Source organism: Eurosta solidaginis, chromosome 3 (genome assembly GCF_040869045.1).
Source record: "Eurosta solidaginis isolate ZX-2024a chromosome 3, ASM4086904v1, whole genome shotgun sequence".
Lineage (NCBI taxonomy): Eukaryota > Metazoa > Arthropoda > Insecta > Diptera > Tephritidae > Eurosta > Eurosta solidaginis.
In genome coordinates, this window is record NC_090321.1 from 95,080,636 (window position 1) to 95,103,291 (window position 22,656).

Sequence of the window (22,656 nt, forward strand, 5' to 3'; positions counted from 1 at the left end):
ACCTACATGTTTTACGCCGACTCCGAACGGCATCTGCAAGGCAAATGAGTTTTCACTGAGAGCTTTTCATGGCAGAAATACAATCCGAGCGCTTGCCAGACACTGCCGAGGGGCGACCCCGCTTAGAAAAATTTTCTTCTAATTGAAAAATCTTATTTCTAAAATTTTGATGTTGCTTTGCCCGGGAGTTGAACCCAGGGCATACGGTGTGATAGGCGGAGCACGCTACCATCACACCACGGTGGCCGCCATCAACATAGTCCAGCGAATTAAAACGCAGCGGCTGCGCTGGCTAGGCCATGTTATGCGAATGAAAGATGATGCTCCGTCTAAGAAAGTGTTTCTATCGGAACCCGCCTATGGAAGCAGAGGTAGAGGGCGGCCCCCACTCCGTTGGAAGGACCAGGTGGAAAACGATTTAAACTCCCTTGATGTAACCAATTGGCGCCGGTTGGCGGAGCGAAGGAGCGACTGGCGCGCCTTGTTGGACGGCCATAACCGTTTAGACGGTTAAGCGCCAATTAAGTAAGTAAGTAGGTAATAGTAAAATTTTACTGTAACGCAAAGCAACTTTTAATACCTGAAACTTTTTTTTGTTTCACGGGCAGTACAAATTGCCTACCTATGCCCATGAAGATATGTTTTGTCTTTTTTTTTTTTATGCTTCTAAGTTAATTAAACCTCCTTACTTCACTTTACGTTACGTCTACTTTTTTTTTTTGCATGGTATAATAAGTTAACTTTACTACAAGTGGATGCAGCTTGCTAAAGAACAAGGTTGAGGCTACACATACGTATATTTAGTTCAGTATTGGAACGAACTCACCGCTTTAACCGCTGATAATCGTTGTCGCAATTGGCCTGGCCGCAGGCCTATGTTCGCTGCCCTGTGGTCGTCATTGTAGCTGGTATATTGTAGCCCGAATGGTCGTAGCTGATAAAGATGCGGCTAATATTGTTGTAGCCCTTATGGTCGTAGCTGATAAAGATGCGGCTAGTATTGTTGTAGCCGTTATGGTCGTAGCTGATAAAGATGCGGCTAATATTGTTGTAGCCGTTATGGTCGTAGCTGATAAAGATGCGGCTAGTATTGTTGTAGCCGTTATGGTCGTAGCTGATAAAGATGCGGCTAGTATTGTTATAGCCGGTATGGACGTAGCTGATAAAGATGCGGCTAGTATTGTTGTAGCCGTTATGGTCGTAGCTGATAGGGTTGCGCTAGTATTGTTATAGCCGGTATGGACGTAGCTGATAAAGATGCGGCTAGTATTGTTGTCGGTGGTACCGCCTGTTGTAGGTGTTAACATTAGTGGCCGCAGTCCTATGTTCGCGGCCCCGCTGTGTGCGTTGCAGCTGGTGGTGGCGGTACGTCTGGTGGTTGTTGCGCTCGTGGTTGGCGCTAATGGAAGGGTTGGGGCGGTACTACTGATGGTGAAGCCCGTGATAATAGTAGGCGCCGTTGGTGGTGGTGGGCGCTTTTGGTAGAGGTAACCGAGTGAACCGGGTGGCGATAAAGCTTCGCGCTACCCTGCACGAGCCGGATGACTTGGCTCTTTGACGTTGATTGTATTACGCGGCAGCGTACTGCTGGCCCTGGAGGCGGAGGTGGTGTCGGACGCTTTTCCGCATGTGGTAGTGTTCTTCGTAAACGTAGAGGAAGAGGTTTATCTCACTAAGTGTGACTGCGAACGCCGACCTACTTCAACTGGAACTTATGTCCACACAACACAATCGGTGCAGAGTTTATTACCACCCAAAATAGACGCACAGAAACGAGATTTGTCGGAAAGAACGGTTTCGGTGCTTTGCGCTATCGACTCTTTCCTAGTGTCTGGACAATTACTTGCGTATGTTCACAGCCGGCGGGGATATTTTGTGATCACCAAAATTTTTCCACCCTTCCACTTTTTTATCTTGCCGGAAACTCATTCCCATCTTTTTCGCTAGTGATGGCCGGTCTGTCTTTTCCTTGTTTTTCGATATTTTTTTATCGCAACTTTCGCCACATCGCTAGGTGTGTTCGCGTGAACACGCTCCCAAGTGGATCGTAGCCGTAGACCGTAGCAGCAGACCGTAACACAATGTAAAAGTCATTTAGACGGTAATTGGTGACCAAGTTATTGGTAACGATTAAGTAATGGTTTAGGTAACGGGTACCTGTCTTGTAGGGTGGTTGTTTAAACACTGCCGTATACGCGTGTAAAAAAAACACGGCTAATGACTCATGCGGCGAAAGGCTAAGCACCGACATCTATTTTTGAAAAAGTAGGTTTATTAAAGCAGCGTTGCCAAACTAAAAAGAAGTAATTAACAACCCTACAAGACGGAGGTAACCAGTTCACTCACACATTCAAAGCTTTTTTCGCTCTCCACTAACACATCGACTTTTCATGCTGTCATGAAAATGACAGTTCATTAATTATTCCGGAAAACATTGAAACGCAAAAAAATATATGGTAATAGTCTAGTTGAGGGGTCGACTGCTAATACGCTACCAAAAATATCGAGAGAGGTGTCAAAACACGCGTCTTGACATCAGTATTAATAATCCGAAGGCGGAAAATAAAAATATTAACTCGTTCAAAAGATATTAACGAAAAACCGATAAAAGACCCACGGGTACCTACGAAACCGGGGGTGGGATCCATAGTATTTTTGCGCAGAACACCTTTCTGAGTTGGCGGCCTTCGGCCGCGCTTATAAAAAATAACCCTGGGCTACGCCATGCCAAGTCCGGGTGTGTGGTATAACCGTGGCTACCGCCACGGTGATGCACAAATTTTTTTGTGGGTACAAACACAACAACAACCACATGCAAATCGCAAACTTCAACTGCAAATATCTCCGGACATGGATAAAATTTTTCTTTTCCGCCATCGGATTATTGTTCTCGAGATTAATACGCGTCTTTTGACACCTCTCTCGATATTTTTGGTAGCGTATTAGCAGTCGACCCCTCAACTAGACTATTACCAAATATATTTGTTTACAACGAAAAATATCTTGTGCTTTTAGTTGTGACATGTGGCGGAAATTAAAAATTTTGTTGCAGAGAACACCTTTTTGCGTTGGCGGCCTTCGCCCAAAATAACATTAAGTTAATTTTAGTTGTGACATGTGACGGAAATTAAAAATTTTGCTGCAGAGACCATCTTTTTGCGTTGGCGGCCTTCGCCCTAAATAATATTAAGGGTAAAGTTTTACAAGACGGTGCACCACCAAATTTAAAAATATCAAATAATAATAAAAACGGAGCTCGAGGCGCGTCATTTGATTCCACGTTTGATAATTTTTGATAAAAATTAGGTGGTGCACCGTCTTTTAATTCGTTACCATATTAAGTTGTATAGAATCGACGGGATGGCCACCAAGGTTTCATGTCAACTAAATCGCTCCCGATATGGTCGCGCTAGTACCTTAACGGTTCCCGGAACGTACCCGATCTGCATCCGGCAAAGGACCAACAAAGTCGATAACGGGGTGTCATCGCTACAACAACAACAACATTATTTACCTTCTGATTTTCATTCATACGTATGTGCATTTTTAAATAATAAAAAAATGTTATATTATTCTAGTAGATAGCATCTCCGCCGGGTTGCGATTCAGCTCAGAATATGCCAAAATTAGAGGAAATCTAGGTAATAGTGCAGTTTACGGTACCCACCGACATTTGGGCCAACATTTTCGAGTGAGGTATCAGAAGAAGCGTATCCACGTCTAGATCAAGAATCCGGAAACGAAAAAAGACCCCGGGTCCCTCCGAAACCAGAGGTGGGATCCATAGTATTTTTGCGCAGAACACCTTTCTGCGTTGGCGGCCTTCGGCCGCGCTTATAAAAAATAACCCTGGGCTACGCCATGCCAAGTCCGGGTGTGTGGTATAGCCGTGGCTACCGCCACGGAAATGCACAATTTTTTTTGTGGGTATAAACACAACAACAACCACATTAAAATCGCCAACTTCAATTGCAAATATATCCGGACAGAGATAAAATTTTTCTTTTCCGCCTTCGGATTATTGTTCTCGAGATTAATACGCGTCTTTTGATACCTCACTTGAAAATCTTGGCCCAACTTTAGGGTGGGTACCGTAAACTGCACTACTACCGAAATCTACAAAATGCAGATTCACATGTCATTTGCCAAGGATACAAGGTATTTTACAAGCAACATGCTTTAGAATACGGTACCAAACTGGTTAGATGTATTTCCCTAAAAAAGGGTGGAACTACGCATCTTGGTTTGCCAGTATTTGCTTCGGTAATTTATATTGATTTGTAGTGATTAAAAATTGCATTAGTAGATAATGTAATGTGAATTAAAATTGAATAGGTAGCCGGAGCAAAAAAGGCAACTGATCGGCATGTAACTGTTATTTATGTGGCGCCACCGGGAGCTGCTGCTGCTATCCCAGAAGCATTAGAAGCAGAAATGGCTTTGATTTTTTGCATCACCAAAGGTGTGCCATAACATGATATGGTTCGCGTTAAGCACGCTCTCTTAAGGCAAAAAAAATCGCGTCTAGTCAGGCCCGATTGTCAAGGAATCATCGCACCAGAAAGGGTAAGTAAATTGGCTACCATATTAAATAATTTGTCATGCTTTTGTTGATAATCAACTGAAGAATGCAAATACGACAGAGTTCGAAGTTCATGAGAAACCAATTAATTTTTTTAATTAGCGTTTGGAGAGAAAAATACATATGTATGTATGCATAGAACTGCATAGAAGGAGAGGCAATAATTAATTATTATCAGTAGATTTGCAAGATTTTTGTCATTTTCCATGCATCGCAGTTGTCATTACATTGCGTTAAGGGAGGACTCAACACCTTACTACCCACAGCCAGTTAAAATTTTTGTAAATTTTGCTCTTTTCATCACTGTTTCAAAACGTGGAAAGTTATATATCGAACATTCCATGGAGAATGGTACATTTTAGCAGACTTTCGCATTGCCGGCATTATTAATATTCAATCCTTAGAAGTTTAATGTAGTCATATCAATAGTTCCCGAGATGGTGGGGCTAGTACCACAATGGTGCTTGTTACCGGAACGTAGATAGATAGATAATTTATTGAGGATTGCACAGTGACTTGCACATCTCCTTCACAGCACCTCATCCTAGCCGACTTCCTTGATGAACCCCAGCAGTGTTCTTTGCTTGAGTGATTAAATGTGGGAATGCTCTGGCCATGGTGAGCCCATAAACTTAGCCCTACGTCTTGAAATTGCGCCGCAATATAGAAGGATATGGTCCACCGTCTGCTGATCCATCACAAAATCGGTATGTGTTGTTCGATATTATACTCAGCTTTTGCATATGACTGTTCAGTCTACAGTGTCTTGTAAGAATAGCCGTTAGGGTTCTTGGGTTATCTTTTTGAGAGGCCTATTAATGCCCTAATTCGAGTTGTGCTGTAATCCCCTAACAGTAATTTAGATTGACTCAGGCCTGGCATATTGCGCCAATGTACTCTCTTTTCCCTCCCTTCTCTAATAAATGCCCCTATGGGCAAACTGGCAGGAACGGCTGGGGATCGATGGGATATGCAGTTGCTGCCTCTCTTTCCGTGTTGTCCGCCTGCTGTTGTTGTAGAAGCAGTGCTTCGCCCCATCCAATAGGTGCGACCGATCACAAATTGTCATCAATGTCCTCTAACGGGAGTCCAAAGAAACTTTCTGTTTCAACAGGGGTAGACCATAATGAGAGGAGTGTTAGAGGCGTTGATTCCACAATACAGTTAAAGAGATGGTTGGTGACATGTGGGGACACATTACAGCAGGACAATGTTTTGTATGTCGGGGTTGATTCTGGATAGGTAAGAGTTTAACTTGTTACGTTATCCAGCTCGAAGTTGAGCTAGAGTGACTACTCTCGTTTCCCTAGGGAGAGTGCGTTCCTCCTCTGCTAGTTTTGTTCTTTGAGTACAGGAATCACCGGCATAGAGGTCCGACGCCTGTTTGTGGAGTTCACTGAAGACATGCTTGTGTTTTTTAGCTTCATACGGCTGTGTTCTCAGGTGCCGTATTTCCTCATAATGTAATGAGGCCGTGAACAACAAGAGCCACAAAAGATTTATTTTTTTTTTAGTTTAATTTATTTATTATTATGGCTGTTTAGGACTAAAACTTAACTACTAAGTACAATCCATTGTTATAATCACTTATTTCTATTGAATATGCTGTTGGAATGCCATGTGTTTCCGATCAGCATATTTACTAGCGTGACAAAGGGACGAGTCTGGGAGCCACTCATTTAAGGAAGGTCGGAAAGGACGCGTTTTTAATCCTCCAGTGCTCCCAGCTTAAGGCAACAAAGTTCGCAACTTATATTTTTCAATTATATGTGTATTTTAAGCTGTCGGAATGTATTAGTCTCCGATCAATACAGGTAAAAATGTCTTTGAATGTTGCAAATTGAAAATAACGTGTATCCAATCACCCCTCAACTTTGTTTAGTAAAGACGCTGTCGGAATGCATGAAGATTCCGATTAGCATAGCTCAACATATAATGGGAGGTTGAAAAGGACGTGTTTCCAATCCCCCCTGCTCCAACTTTTGTTTGGCCTTATTTTCGTTATTTTTGTTACACATTATATAATTTTATTGTTATATTAATGCTGTCGGAATGCGAGTGATTCCGATCAGCAACAGTAAATATCAGCTGGAAATACCGAATTCCAGCGAAATTAGTTGTTGGAACTGTCTGGAGTTACAGGTGGCGACCGATTTTCTTTTCCTTAGGGCCGGATGTATTGTATTTTGCTGCTTCCAATATTACCATTCCCTCTTCGCGCTCCAGTATCGGATATATCATGTAAAAAATAAGAGGAGAAAAACTTTATCTTATTGGAAGGGTTTTACTATGCTCCAATAAACTTTTTTTTTTAAAAGTATTGAAGCTATTACTACTTTTTATGTGATTAGGAAGTTCATTGAAATATTTCAGGCCCTTATATATATGACCGTCCTAAAAAGATTCTTTTCCGGCAAACGCAGCAAACTCATTTCTCAGGACCGGGTTCAGAAGAAGGACCCGGATTGGGGTCGATACCTTCCCGGAAGAGGAGAGTATGGCGCAGACCCGCTGCAAGGATGACAATTTGTGGGAGGGACGCAATAAATTAAACACTGAGTCCGCCTGCTGTTGTTGTTGTTGTTGTAGCAATGCTCGCCCCACCTAATAGCCGCGACCGATCACAAATTGTCATCAATATCCTCTAACGGGAGTCCAAGGAAACTTGCCGTTTCAACAGGGGTGGACCATAAGGAAAGGGGTGTTAGAGGCGTTGGTTCCACATTACAATTAAAGAGATGGTTGGTGTCATGTGGGGACACATTGCAAGCGGGGCATACATTTTGTATGTCGGGGTTGATTCTGGATAGGTAAGAGTTTAACCTGTTACAGTATCCAGAACGAAGTTGAGCAAGAGTGACACGCGTTTCCCTGGGGAGTATGCGTTCCTCTTCCGCGAGTTCTGGATATTTTTCTTCAAGTACTGGATTCACCGGGCAATTCCCGACATAAAGGTCCGACGCCTGTCTATGGAGTTTACAAAGGACCTGCTTGTGTTTTTTCGCTTCATACGGCTGGGTTCTCAGGTGCCGTATTTCCTCAAAATGCTTACGGAGATGACTCCTTAGGCCCCTAGGCGGTGCTGGTTCGTCAATCAGATGTCTGTTGGGATGCCCAGGTTTCTGGGTATTCAACAGAAACTGTTTGGTCAGCATCTCATTTCTCTCCGTGATGGGGAGTATTCTCGCCTCATTATGCAGATGGTGTTCTGGGGACATAATAAGACAGCCCGTGGCGATTCTGAGAGCAGTATTTTGGCAGGCCTGTAGTTTCTTCCAGTGGGTAGTTTTTAGGCTTGGCGACCATATGGGTGACGCGTAGCACGTAATCGGCTGGCTAATTGCTTTGTATGTGGTCATGAGCGTTTCTTTATCTTTTCCCCAGGTACTGCCAGCAAGGGATTTGAGGATTTTATTACGGCTCTGAATTCTCGGAACAATTGCGGTTGCGTGCGCACCAAAATGTAGATCCTGATCAAACGTCACACCCAAGATCTTGGGGTGTAGGACAGTCGGTAGCGTAGTGCCATCGACGTGGATGTTCAATATGGTCGACATTTGGGGCGTCCGTGTTGTAAATAAGGTCGCGGAAGATTTAGTCGGTGACAATGCCAGGTTTCGCGAGGCGAAAAAACTGGAGAGATCAGGGAGATAGCCGTTTATTTTATTGCATAGCTCATCGATCTCTGGGCCTGGGCCTGTGGCCATTATTGTGCAGTCATCGGCGTAGGAAACGATTGTGACTCCTTCCGGTGGTGAAGGTAGCTTAGATATGTAGAAATTAAACAAAAGTGGGGATAGGACACCACCCTGTGGCACCCCTTGTTTAATTCTCCTTGGTTTTGATGTTTCGTTCCTGAATTGCACCGATGCCTGCCGACCACCCAGATAATTTGCGGTCCACCTTTTAAGACATGGGGGAAGGGTAGACCCTTCCAGGTCTTGCAGTAATGAGCCATGGTTGACCGTATCAAAGGCTTTTGATAGGTCTAGCGCTACGAGTACTGTTCTATGGTGGGGGTATTGATTCAAACCGCAATTTATCTGGGTGCTAATGACATTTAGCGCGGAGGTAGTGCTATAAAGTTTTCTGAAGCCATGCTGATGAGGGGCTAGCTGCAAATGTGCTTGGAAATAAGGGAGCAAAATGGCTTCAAGCGTCTTTGCCACTGGCGATAGGAGAGATATCGGACGATATGACTCACCTACGTTAGCTGGTTTCCCAGGCTTTAGTAGCGGGACCACCTTTGCCATTTTCCATTTCTCGGGTATGGCAAAGGTGGAGAGAGACAGGTTGAAGACATGCGCTAAATATTTGAAACCCTCTTTCCCTAGGTTTTTAAGCATCGGCATAGCTATGCCGTCTGGGACCAATGCTTTGGATGGTTTATTTATTTATTTATTTATTTATTTATTTAGTCTAGTAACAAATGTTTAGTACAGACACTTATGACTAAATTACAGAGACCAGCTTATATTAAGCAATGGAGAACATTAACAAGAAGAATTTATTATTATTATTATTATTATTATTATCTACCGGACATAGTCCTCGCAGATATGTAACAACTTAAACAAAAATTATCGAGATAGAAAAATATATGGTAACAATTTATAAATACAACGACATTATAACAAAAAATTTTTGTAAAAAATTCGCTACTGCTTAAATAAAACTACATGTAAAAACATTTATATAGTAATACGAATACTGAAACATATTAATTGAAAAGAAAGTCCACAATAACATCAGCTTTAAAATGTTCTTTACATGAGCTAAAATCGGCATGATTGCAAACAGAGTTACATAAGGAGATCATTCTGTGAATAGGTTCATTATTTCCAAAATTCGTTCTACGCGTTTGGACGTAGAAAATGTATTTGTCCCTTAGACACCTTTCAGGTGCATAGAAGGGGAGAAGAAAAAGTAGTTCCGGAGAATCGATTTTGTTGTCGTAAATGTCTTTGATAAAGAAAATACCACAAATTTTCCTTCGAGTATTAAGGCACTGAATATTTAAAATTCTACATCTTAGTGCATAAGATGGCATCGATTCAAAAGTGAACATTCGTCGAAGCGCGAATTTAGTGAATCTCCTTTGAACTCTTTCTAACCGGCTGGAATGTGTTACAAAGTCTGAGTCCCAAATGATGCAGGCATATTCCAAAGTGGATCTTACAAGGCTAATGTAAAGACTTTTCAGCGTTAGCGGATCAAAAAAGTCTTTGGAATTACGTTTGAGAAAGCCGAGTTTTGAATTGGCAGCACTGATTATGTACTCCCTATGAAAGTCGAATCTAAGCTTCGAGTCTAAGTATACTCCTAAATCCTTAACAGTAGTTGTACGATTGAATGAGTCGCTATCGTTAAAGTAATAGCTGTTCATTATGCATGCGTTTCTCCGAGTGAATGTGATAATGTTACACTTGGAGAAGTTCAAGAAAAGACCGTTACTATTACACCATTTTATCAATTCCAAGATGTCTTGCTGTAGCTCTATGCAGTCGCTAATGTGTTTAACTCTGTAATAAAGTTTTAGATCATCAGCGTACATCAGGCAACTACAAAATTTAAAACATTGGCAGATATCATTTATAAATAAAGAAAAGAGTAAAGGGCCCAGATGACTACCTTGTGGTACTCCTGATGTAACGATTATAGGCTTGGAGAGATTGCTGCCGATCTTTACTATTAATTTCCTGTTTTGGAGATACGACTCAAGCCAACTTAGGGCGTTGGAGTGGATTCCGAGTTTCTCGAGTTTATTAAGTAAAAGATTATGATTGAGACTATCGAAAGCTTTTACGAAATCAGTGTACAGAGTGTCCACTTGTTCGCCGTCCTCAATCGCATTAACCACACAATTAACAAATATTGTGAGATTTGTGCTGATGGATCTCCCTGGATAAAAACCATGCTGTTGAGGAACAATATAGTTTTTAAAAACTGCAAATAGCTGGTCATTTACAATTTTGTCCAGCAGCTTTGGGATGATGGATAGCTTGGCAATGGGTCGATAGTTGTCTACCTTGTTTCGAGGGCCAGACTTATAAATTGGCGATAAGAATGCCACTTTCCATTCGTCAAGGAAATTACCACATTCAAGGGACTTGTTAAAGATTTTAGTAAGAGGCGGATAGAGTGAAACCACAATTCTTTAAGAACAAGGGTGGCAGAAGATCGTATCCAGCCCCCTTAGATACATCAAGGTTCATAAGGGACTCCAGGACTTCTTCCTCTGTAACCGTGAACTGACCAATATTTACAGACTCCGCTATGGCAGTTGTATCACATGACGTACTAACTGTCCGGAACCTGTTAAATACCGACCCGAAGAAGTCGGCAAAGAGCTCACATGCTTCCTGAGTTGAGGAAGCAACTTTGCCTCCAAACTCCATTGATTTCGGCATACCGTTATATTTTCGTTTTGAGTTAACAAAAATCCAAAAAGACTTCGGGTTGGCTTTTATGTTAGTCTCAAGCGAATTAATATATTTATCATGAAGGAACTTGGATAGGCATTCAAATTTCTTCCTGCACTCAGCAAATTTTGCTTCGTCATCAGCAGAGCCAGTTTTCTTAAATTTTTTATGCGCTTTGTTTCGTTGGTTTTTTAACCTCAAAAGTTCTTTTGTGTACCATGGGAGATTGAAAGATCTCTTTTTTCTGTGGGCTGGGACGTATAAGTTAAGGCTTTCTTCTACTACGCTCTTGAACTTTATATACATATTTGATAAGTATAATTGCTCAAAGATTAAATTCCAATCAATGGAGTCGAAAAACGCATTCAGAGCCGTAAAATTCGCCTTATAAAAATTGAAGTAGTACTCGGGTTCAATGGAGTTATTATCGTATTTATAGAAAGAGAACTGGATAGAGATTGCTTTGTGATGAACTGATTCACAGGTGAGTGGCATATCACACTTATAAATATCACAGGATATATCATTGTTTATAAAAATTAGATCTAACACTCTGTTTAAATCATTTCCAATGTCGTTAATTTGAGATAGGTTAAAGGAGTACAATGTATCACAAAGTAAGTCCTCGACATCCTTTTTAGATGTAAAGGGGGTTAAAAAGCCGTCATCAGGATCTCTCACCCATTGAATAGAACCCAGATTAAAGTCACCCAAAATACAGGGCGTTTGGTGAGGTAATAGAGAATCAATAATAAAGCTGATATTATCAATATGTGACTTGTACATTCCATAATTGTTATTTGGTGGGATGTAACTAGCAATAAAGAAAATTTCATTTATACTATCAAGGAACGTTTCTCCTATATTTACAGAAATACAAATTTGCTCAATGTTGGCATCATTAACGTGTAGTTGCACTTCACGACTTGCCAGAGAAGATGCTACAGCCACCAAAATACCGCCCCTCTTGTTACCCCCGGTTGCAGTACTCTGTCCCTTCGATAGACATTATAAAAACGATCAAAAAGCTCTGATGATAAAAAATCTGCAGTCAGCCAAGTTTCCACGAGTATGATGACATCAAAGTCGTGGGTTGCTGCCGATTGAAATAGCTCATTTGTTTTTGTACGCAGACCACCGGCATTGTGATAATATATTAGGAGCTTTGGATTTGTGATAGGCGCATCACTCACTGTCCTCCCTCTGTCGAGACAAACTTTTGAAAAAACTCAAACGGCCGGATTTTGACATTTGACGGCCACAGCCCCGAGTCCATAATTTTTGCTCTATCTGAGGACGGAACTCCAATTTTGAAGTTTACTTTACTTACTGTCTCTACCGCTACATCTTTTTTTATTAATTTATAGCATGATATAGAGTTTTCTTTGATGCAAGTATGTTTTGCTATATACGTAGCGATGTCAGTAGTTTCTACGGACGGTTTGAACGATCCTACATGAAACCATTCCAGACGAGCAGCGACATCAAGCTCACAACTTGTTCTAGTACCAACAACAACTTTACGTGCATTATTGGTGTTAGCGGCAGCAGAATTATTTTCAAAAGCATTGGTATTGGTATTAGCAGTAGCAGATTTATCACGAGCACGCTCACTGGTGGTAGCGGACGGTGACGAAGCGACAGACGCAAATGAAGGAGGGATAGGTGCAGCGGGAGCTGTTGTTGTTGTTGTTAAAGACGATGTGTTATTAGCTGTCTGTACCACCGACCCAGGCCGAGAACTGTTGAGGGGAAGAACAGCAGACTGCGAACGTCGAGGAATAGGTGAAGGCGAGAAAGCAACTAAATCTAATGCACCATTGCAATTGTTATTATTGTTGCCGTTGTCCGAAATGAATGCATATGAATTAACAGCTGTTTTGAGCGCACTTATTTCGGCAGCGAGTACATCAATATTATTATTGTTTTCAGTATTGGCTCTGTTAGATTTTGCTTTTGCCTTTTCTTTAGCGTTGTCTTTGTTTCGACTCTTCACTTTTTCACTACTCGCTGATGATTTGTTACTTGCAATTATATTCTTCAAATCGTCCACCTGCATGCACAAATCCTTGAATTTGCCCTCAAATGCGGTCATGATGGCTTCCAGCCCAAGTCTTTGCGAGGCAAGCACGGATTCGAATGCCTTAGATATTTTATCAGGCACATTCACACATTCAGGACACCAATATCGAATGTGGTAGTTAGCCTTAATCATCTTCACGTCGTATTCGGTGATTTGGCCCTCACAACAGGCGCGGTGAAAACGTTTCTTACAGAAGCCACTGCACGGTACAACAGTAGTGTCATTCCGGCCAAAACTCTTATCGCATTTACCACAAGAGTCATCCATTTTAAACAAATTGATCTTGAACTAGTTGTTGTTGCAGTGCAATTCAATTTTTAAAAGCACTAGTTATAGTTGTTGCAACGCAATTTAATTTTAGATTCACGATTATCTATTTTACAAGAAAAACGCCAGAGAGCAAAGAAACTAATATAATACGCATACGTGAATAAAGAAACTAATATATTATGAGAATTACAGATTAAGTAATTATATTATTATTACAGATTAAGTAATTTTTTAGTTTAAGTTGAAAAGCGTATTTTGAGTCGGAGAAATCAATATCCAAAACACTAGAGAAGCAATTAATTTCTGATAGGGCTCTGTTAATAGGCGCTTTTGAGTTATAAACAGTTCTACTCAGCCCTATGAAAAAGATTTCAAAATGGCGGAGGTTTCTACAGGGAGTATTTAAGCATAGTCTTTCAAGAAGCAGCGCGCAGTCAATTTTGCCCGTGAAAAGATCGAAAATGAACAACGAGGCCAAAAGAATTCTGCGATTGTTAAGGGATAATAAGGATATTAGTTGGCATCGAGACTCATAAGACGGGATCGGTTCAGAGAAACGTAATGAAATAAGCGCGAAGCGCATAAAGATTTTTTGAACCCGCTCCAGGCGGTTGATGTGAACTGTGTGGTAGGTAGTTTAGCGCGACCAATGGCGTCCTCGACCTCTCTAGCGGTGATGGTGATTGGTGACGCGCTGAATTTGTGTTTATGTGCGTGTCTATGGGCTCTCCGTCTATCTTTGTCGACAGTAGGATGCATTATATATTGTCGGCAGAAAGCGCTCGCGCATTTTTCCGCATCCGACAGCACCTTGTCGCCAAAGGCGATGGAAACTTTGTCTTTGTGCTTAGTCGGATTCGATAGGGACTTTACGGCGGACCAAAGTTTACCTACACCGGTAGAGAGGTTACAACCTCTTAGGTGCTCTTCCCATTTCGCCCGCTTGTGTTCGTCCACAAGCAATCTGATGCGTTGGTTTATATCCCTTATTTGGGGGTCGCCTGGATCAAGCTGTCTTATAAGGTCACGTTCCCTCGCTAAGCTCGCGGCCTCCGCCGGGAAGCGGGGCCGGATTTCGGGAATTCTCCCGGCGGGAATGAAATGTGCCGAGGCGGATTCAATGACCTTACGGAAGGCACGCTCCCCTTGGCGGGCATCAGTCGGGATAGGGAGGGCAGCAAAGCTGCTGTCTGTTGCAGATTTATATTCTTCCCACTTTCCTTTTTTGAAGTTTATGTTTAGTCCGCCTGCTCATTACCCCCTACTCCCCTATGGCCTAGGACCCAGGGCAACAGTACTACGTTATGTGCTCCTAATTGATTTAGCTTTTCTACGCACTGAAGGACCAGTGCTGACTTTATTTCGAACGCCGCAAATGCCTTTATTGGGGCCTGACTGCCTGACTGAGTATGGCAATTGTTTCATTTGGGTATCAGCGCTGAAGGTTCAGCTTAGCGCACTAACTTATGGCGAATACTTCCGCTTGAAAATGCTCGGATGTGCTTTTAGATTTACTGATATTTTGGCTCTGGGTCCGAAAACTCTGGCTCCAATCCCCTCTGGCGTCTTCGAGCCATCTATGTACCATACCATCTTGAGCAGACTAGTAATACATTGCACCCGCCCATACCTATACAGCCTTACCAAGAGACTGAGCAGCCCATTACATTTTGGCACAACCGGAGCACTGCTGGACATCCAATCTATATGAAAGCTATGCATTCAAAAGTGTTTGTACCAGTGGCTGGTGCACACCGAACTGGACCAATGTATGCTATATTGATGCCTGCACAAATACCAAGCTATGTTTATGTGAATAATGTTACTGCTTATGTCCATATGCACGGTTGAGCACACACAGTACCTACGTTTATACAAGGTGGAACACCACACTATCTACATGGCGATGTAGTCACCGATCACGTTGTTGTAAGAGATTATTTAAAATATGTTATTCATAAACACTGATTCTTATATTTTCATTATCATTAAACTGTAGACTGTAGACTCATGACGGGTATTCTTATTGGACACTGCCTTCTGGCGTCACATGCCTTTAAATTAGGCTTGGTCAGTGATAGAAGATGTAGGAAGTGCGGGTTGGAGGAGGAAACGATCGATTACGTTCTGTGCTCGTGCCCTGCGCTTGCCAGGCTAAGACTCCAGCTGACAGCTGTCAGATCTAGAAGAAGCAAGCGGCTTAAGTTCTAGGAAGCTTCTGGTATTTGTCAAGAGGACGGAGTTATTTTATAACATGTCCTGGTTGTTGATAGGGTTTTTAGCTTGGTCGTTAAAACAAACTTCTGGTAACACTACGGACTCATTCAGTCTATGTGAGGTCGTCATGAACCCGCCAGTTCAACCTAACCTATATTTTGTTTTGGTTTTTACTTTAGAATCAACCGTTTAAATAAGCGATGTCAGCTAACTAAGCGCCTTCAAATGTAGATCCATAAGGAACATGGGGTCGCCAGAGCCTCGGCTGTTAAAGAAACAGGATTCGCCACGGGTAAGTGAGGTTCACAATTGGGTTGGAGAAGCTATATATTGCGCTGGCAACCTATTGAACGGGTTGCGCTACACAACCCTCTGAACCAATTTGGTATTTTAATCGCCTCCTACGCAGGCATGCCTACCGCGGGTGTACTCTAAGCCCCCTAACCCGCTGGAGCCATGAGAAGCGTTAGTGACCTTGAGTGTCCCAAGGAAAGTTCCGTCGTGTCTTGTGTTGTTGAGTGAGCGGCCAGGCAGCAGCGAGCGACAAATGCACCTTTCAGGAGGATACCCTTGCTGAGCCCAGAAAATCTGGGAAAGTTGGATGTACTGGTCGGATGCAGCAAACGAGTATTTTCTGTAATAGCATATGATCAACTTGGAGATAACCAAACGTTTATTTTCCTGTCCAACAGGGAACTGGTTCTAGACCCTGCTGCTAAAGAAGGATGGGCGTAGTCACATCAATTCGTTCCCGGGTTACTCGGGGAAATCAGTTTTAGCAGTACTTTGCACTTTTCATACTGCACGTCCATACAAGAACTTCGGATAATGAATTAAACAGTTGTTGTTGTTGTTGTTGTTGTTGAATTAAACAGTCATCTGCATTTGTTTGTTTTTGTAGCACGTCTAATTTCCTTCGTAACATCAATCAATTATCCCTTGTTATAATGTTGTGCTCTCTATGAATGCAACAGCGAAGTATCTTCGGGTACCCCTGATTCTAGTTATCTGAAATCTCCTTAAGTCCCTTGTGCCTTTGGCCTCTCAGAAAAGAGCTAATTGTGGAGCCCTATTTATAGAACAATTTTTGGGTTAAATATATTAAAAACTTTAATCTATCCTTACTGATATTAGTTTCTTTCTCATTCTAGGAAATTTGATTTTGACGATGTGCGCATAGCAATATTCCAAATATTCCAGCTGTAGCTGAAGGAAGAACATAAATTTGCTCAAATTATAAGAAAACTGCGACAACTATCCCCCCGCCTTTTTAGTACCACAGATAAGGCGCTAACAAGCATACTATGGGAAAGGGTCAAGACCAAAGGATCAATATCACCTGTAAATCGAATTTGATAGCACGAATTGGGGCTTCCGGTATTATCCCTACAAAACTCATATGGCTCTGCAAACTGATGTTGAACAACACCACCAGCGCAGGAAAATTGGGCATCATCACTGAGCTTCGAAAGTTTCAGAAAGGGCACAGCTATTAATAAACGTTATTGTACTTAATTAGCTTGTACATATCAATATACACATATGTAAAGTTCACTAGAGTAATAAGGAAATAATTTATGCCCCTATTACGGTGTACAACTCAACTTAGTTGGGTTGTAATTAAAACAACTCAACTCTTGTTTGGTATTACGAATTACAACTTATTTCAGTTGAAGTTGAATTGGTGCTGCCAAGCTAAGAAAGTGATGATTTGACAGATAAATGAACAGCTGATCAATTTGTGTCTAAAATTTGAGCATTTGCAAGTGATTTTTTTATTAATAGTAAAATGGATATTAGCATAGAGTTATTTTATGATGATGAAAGTATTGGTGAAAAAATTGATATGCAGCGAATAAGAAAACATTTACGCGATCACTCTAATCCCTTGGAATTACCAAGCACCAAGTAAGAAAACGTTCAAGTGACAATTGATAAGATTCTAATATAGTTATTTTGCAGATTTGTAAGCTATTTTCGGTTAAGTAAGGAAGCATTTTGCTCCTTACTAAACGAAATGAAAGACCATTTCCGCAAACGCGTTCGAGGGACGGCTGTACCTCCTATTTTAAAATTATGCGCTACACTCCGATTCCTTGCTGACGGCAGCTATCAAAAATGCTGTGGAAATGATTTTAGTGTTGGACTGGCACAACCTACAACATCTATAGTTGTCAAAGAGGTTTTAGATATTATTGAGGAGCATATTTGTGCGAAGTGGATTAAAACTCAAATGACTGCAGAGGAGCAAAGCGCTTCAAAGATCGCGTTTTATTCTAAAACAGGATTCCCAGGAGTAGTGGGTTGTATCGATGGGACTCACGTTCGCATAATTTCACCAATAAAAGAAATGCAACATTTATATCTAAACAGGAAAGGCTACTACAGCTTAAACGTCATGATTGTAAGTAAAAATGAACACGCAAATAATAATTTTGAACCAAATTATTGACAAACTTATTTTCAGCTTTGCGATTACAAAATGTCCATCCGGTGTGTGGATGCCAGGCATCCAGGCGCTAATCACGACTCATTTGTTTTTAATGTAAGTGACTTAAAGGTGCATTTGGAGAGAAACGTACAGAGTAACTCTTGGATCTTGGGTAAGACTGGTTGTTATTAAATATACAAATAAATATTTTAAAATCCATTGTTTAAGGCGATGCTGGTTACCCTCTGAAAACTTATTTAATGACTCCTTTTCGCATGGCAGAATCTGGTTCTCCGCAATCTCACTACAATACTGTACACTCAAAGGCCCGAAATATTATAGAGAGAACAATTGGAGTAGTAAAGAGCAGATTTCGTTGTCTTTTATCAGCACGTGGCTTACATTATTCACCTGAAAAGGCCAAACAAATTGTGAATTGTTGTTGCGCTTTGCATAATATTTGCCAACACTTTCGAGTGGAGCCTCCTGAAGATATACCACCTACTTTTGATGCCGACATAAGCAATGAACATCTTAGTGTGGAAAGAGAAACCGAGGATACAGCCAGAATGGTTCGAAATAATATTATGTTATCCATTTAATCAATTTGTAATTCATTCAGTCTTTTATTTCAAGTTTTGGCTAAAATAAATACTCATAACAAAAATATCACTTCATGGCTCTTAAAACTAAATTTGACCTTTTTTCATTCAGGTTTGCGTTATTTAAATGACCCTAAAACTTATTATAAATGTAAAGTAAAATATCACTTCATGTCAGGTAAACTAGAACTAGAAACTAAAATATCTTTTCATTAAGAACTTTAAACTAAAAATATTTCTGCTAAAAAAAAAAAACAGGTTTTCATCGTGAAAAAAAAATAACTAAAATATTTACATATTTGTTGAGCGGCTCAATTTTTTAATTTTTAGCTTTGCAATTTCTGCCTTCAACGCACATAGCTCGCTTGCTTCCTGTGCTTGCTTCTTGTAAAGCAAATATTTTTTTTGCTTAATCTCCAGCAATTTTTCGTTGACTTTTTGCATTTTGTGTGCTGTCCTCTCTAGCCGATCAATTTTTTTTAAAAGTTTTTTTTGCGTTTCTGTCTGCTTGGTTAGAAGCTCCAGACGCTCAGTCTCAACATTGCCACGCCGGCGATTTCGTGATCCTGACGGAGTGGGAAGCTCGCCTGCGTTTGAACCAGTGGGCTCCCTAGTTGTTGTTGTTGTTGTTGTAGCGATAAGGTTGCTCCCCGAAGGCTTTGGGGAGTGTTATCGATGTGATGGTCCTTTGCCGGATACAAATCCGGTACGCTCCGGTACCATAGCACCATTAAGGTGCTAGCCCGACCATCTCGGGAACGATTTATGTGGCCACATTAAACCTTCAGGCCATTCCCTCCCTCCCTACCCCCAAGTTCCATGAGGAGCTTGGGGTCGCCAGAGCCTCGTCTGTTAGTAAACAGGATTCGCCGCGGATAGGTGAGGTTGGCAATTGGGTTTGGAGAAGCTATATATTGCGCTGGCAACCTAAAAGGTTGCGCTACACGGCCCTTTGAATCTGGTATTTTAGTCGCCTCTTACGACAGGCATACCTACCGCGGGTATATTCTGATCCCCTAACCCGCTGGGCTCCCTAGTCGTGGACGCGGCTGCAGACATGGTGTTACCATGCTCTTCGTCGTCGCTAGCCGGTGGCATATTCTCCGTCCCGAAAGCTCGACCACTAGGTGCAACTTGGCTTCTTATTTGGATGAGTTGTGCAACACTTTCCTCTAGCGGGCTTAGGGATTTTTCATGCGATGGCCCTCCGCCGGTTGCAACAAGATTGTTGCGGTTGTTGGACAGCTTTCTTTTTAAATTCGCTTTATAATGTACCCAAACCTAAAAGAGAAATATATGTATACATATGTAAAATGTCAATGCGCTTTTAATGTGTTCATCTATTTTCACAACTCTACATACACGTGTCCACTCCGGTGCAGTTCTTGTCGGTGGTCCCAAACTATTTAGCTCTAAGGCGAATTCCTCCCATAATTCCTTCACTCTATTTTGGCTGCATCCGAACTGCGGCTTGCCTCGTCCAACTTCGGGATGTCGCTCCATAAGTTCAATCAGTCTTTCAATTTGATCCTTCGTTGAAATTTTGTTCTTTCTATAAATATGTACAAAAATGTTGATTATAAAATTTTTTTAAATTAATTTTAAAAGGTCTAATTACCCGCTTTCCATTTCTTTTTTATAATTTTCTTTCCAAACAACAAACAAACAACTGCAAAATTTTCTAAGACAACTGCTAGTAATCAGTTGTCAGATTTTGACGTCTTTGACAACTACACCAACACAAGGTTGTAAACGGTAATACCACAAAAAGTTGTTAGACTAGACAACTCAACCGACATTTTTGTTTGACAGGTTGAGTTGTAATCTGTAATACCAAATTGCGAAATTTCAACTCAACCAGAGTTGAGTTGTAAACGGTAATAGGGGCATTAAGGGCCTATTACGGTACACAACTCAACTTGGTTGGGTTGTAATTAAAACAACTCAACTTTCAGACAACTCAACTTCTGTTTCGTATTACGAATTACAACTTATTTCAGTTGAAGTTGAATTGGTGCTGCCAAGCTAAGAAAGTGATGATTTGACAGATAAATGAACAGCTGATCAATTTGTGGCAGAAATTTAAGCATTTTCAAATGTGATTTTTTTATTAATGTTATATGAAATCTATTTTATAATGGCGAAAATGTTGGTTATTGACATGTTGCGAATACGGAAAACATTCGCGTGATCATTCCAATCCCTTGGAACTACCAAGCACCAAGTAAGAAAATGTTTAAGTGGCAAATAATGAGCTTCATATGAAGTTATTTTGCAGATTGGAAATGAAGAATTTTACTCAGTGCTAAACAAAATTAAGGACCGCCACACTCCGATTCCTTGCTGACGGCAGCTATCAAATATGCTGTGGAAATGATTTTGGTGTTGGACTGGTTTTAGATATAATTGAGGAGCGTATTTGTGCGAAGTAGATTAAAACCCTAACAGAAAAAACTGTATTTTACTCAAATAGGATTCCCAGGAGTAGGGATTAGTATCAATGGTACTCGCATAATTTCACCTATTTTGGCTGCATCCGAACTGCGACCAGCCTCGTCCAACTATGAAATGTCGCTACATAAAGTCAAAAAGTTATTCAATGTAATTCGTTTAAACGTTGGTGTTTCTAGAAATGTGTATAAAATTGTTGATTATTGTTTGATTAACAAAGGTTTAACTACCGGCTTTACATTTTTTGTTTTTTTTTTTGGTAACGTTTTATAAGCCCGTGCACCATCTAACTCTTATCAAAGGTGGTATCAAAAGACGGGTTTCCATCTCCGTTTTTAGGATTCGAAAGCGAAAATTTTATTTCTTTCGAAAGATATTTACAAAGACCCACAAAATGGCCCGAGAGGGTCCGAAATATGAGGCCCGGTCCACAGTTTTTTTGCACAGAACATCTTTCTGCGTTGGCGGCCTTCGGCCGCGATTCGTAAAAATAATCCTGGTTGGGTCTACCACCTTTGTGCATTGCTGTGTACAAAAAATCTGGCAAAACACAACAACCACATGAAATTAGATTTTATTAGAATTAATTTTTGTGGTAATTCTTTACGACAGCATGACACTGCTAATACGTGTCCAAAAATATCGAGAGAGGTATTAAACGACGCGTCTTGACATCAGTATTAATAATCCGAAGGCGGAAAATACAAATTTTAACTCGTTCAAAAGATATTAAACACAAACCGAAAAAAGACAACAACATTACAACAACCACATGAAAATCGCCAACTTCAACTGAAAATATCTCCGGACAGAGATAAAATGTTTATTTTCCGCCTTCGGTTCTCGAGATTAATACGCGTCTTTTGGAACCTCTCTCGATATTTTTGGACGCGTATTAGCAGTGTCATGCTGTCGTAAAGAATTACAATTTTTGTTTTCGGATTCTTAAATCGGAGGTCGAAACGTGTCTTTTGACCTTGAAAATTTTTGTTAAATATTAGGTGGTGAACCGTCTTCTAAAACGTAACATTTTTTTCAAAACAACTGCAAAATTGTATGAGACAACTGCTAGTAAGCAGTTGTAAGATTTTGACGTCTTTGACAACTACACCAACACAAGGTTGTAAACGGCAATGCCACAAAAAGTTGTAAGGCTAGACAACTCAACCGAAATTTTTTTTTGACAGGTTGAGTTGTAATCTGTAATACCAAATTGCGAAATTTCAACCCAACCAGAGTTGAGTTGTAAACGGTAATAGGGGCAGTAAATAACATCGAGCGAGAAGGAATGTCGAAAACACAATAGGTAAGAGCGAGAAAGCGAGTCACACGTACACTATTTTGAGAGAGCGCATGCGTTACCTTTTGCCCGACAGCAATGTAAAAGTCATTAAGACTTGGTGACCAAGTTATTGGTAACGATTAAGCAATCGATTAGGTAACGGGTACTTGTCTTGTAGGGAAATTATCTGGCTCACAAATTGAACCAGACTTCTTTCTGGATTTATTTGGCTTGTGGTTGTTAACCACTTAGCCAATTTAATTTGTATCAAATGAACGTATATTTATTATGTATATAATTTATATTAAGTTACAAA

At 40.9% G+C, this 22,656-nt stretch overlaps 2 protein-coding genes across 9 annotated transcripts; one reads left to right on the plus strand and one right to left on the minus strand.

Annotated features, from left to right (window-relative positions):
• The first annotated feature begins 2,430 nt into the window (after positions 1-2,430).
• On the plus strand, positions 2,431-18,774 carry LOC137244177 (putative nuclease HARBI1). Of its 8 annotated transcripts, none has more exons than XM_067772803.1 (7): positions 2,431-2,456; positions 3,016-4,263; positions 4,336-4,566; positions 16,726-17,482; positions 17,537-17,978; positions 18,042-18,177; positions 18,234-18,774. In XM_067772803.1, exons 4-7 carry the CDS (start codon positions 17,364-17,366, stop codon positions 18,605-18,607), a joined length of 1,071 nt encoding a protein of 356 aa, XP_067628904.1. In that variant the 5' UTR covers positions 2,431-2,456; positions 3,016-4,263; positions 4,336-4,566; positions 16,726-17,363; the 3' UTR covers positions 18,608-18,774. The 8 variants fall into 8 exon arrangements, with proteins under 8 accessions (XP_067628904.1, XP_067628908.1, XP_067628907.1 ...); XM_067772807.1 differs by lacking the exon at positions 2,431-2,456 and adding an exon at positions 2,496-2,934 and having other exon boundaries at positions 3,582-4,263; XM_067772806.1 differs by lacking the exon at positions 2,431-2,456 and adding an exon at positions 15,754-15,866 and having other exon boundaries at positions 2,980-4,263.
• A 624-nt stretch (positions 18,775-19,398) lies between these two features.
• Positions 19,399-20,486, minus strand: LOC137244179 (uncharacterized). Its single transcript, XM_067772811.1, has 3 exons — positions 20,226-20,486; positions 19,970-20,159; positions 19,399-19,888 (listed from the first exon to the last, which is right to left on the minus strand). The coding sequence occupies exons 1-3, from the start codon at positions 20,234-20,236 to the stop codon at positions 19,574-19,576; spliced, it is 516 nt and encodes a 171-aa protein (XP_067628912.1). The 5' UTR covers positions 20,237-20,486; the 3' UTR covers positions 19,399-19,573.
• Between the last annotated feature and the right edge of the window lie 2,170 nt (positions 20,487-22,656).

What these genes read in the sequence shown, in the direction of transcription:
- LOC137244177 (XM_067772803.1), top strand. Translation starts at nt 17,364, where the DNA reads ATGGATATTAGCATAGAGTTATTTTATGATGATGAAAGTATTGGTGAA. An exon ending in ACAGCTTAAACGTCATGATT is followed by an intron (nt 17,979 to 18,041) that starts GTAAGTAAAAAT and finishes ACTTATTTTCAG; the next exon opens with CTTTGCGATTACAAAATGTC. An exon ending in GAGTAACTCTTGGATCTTGG is followed by an intron (nt 18,178 to 18,233) that starts GTAAGACTGGTT and finishes CCATTGTTTAAG; the next exon opens with GCGATGCTGGTTACCCTCTG.
- LOC137244179 (XM_067772811.1), bottom strand. An exon ending in CTGCACCGGAGTGGACACGT is followed by an intron (nt 19,889 to 19,969) that starts GTATGTAGAGTT and finishes TTTCTCTTTTAG; the next exon opens with GTTTGGGTACATTATAAAGC.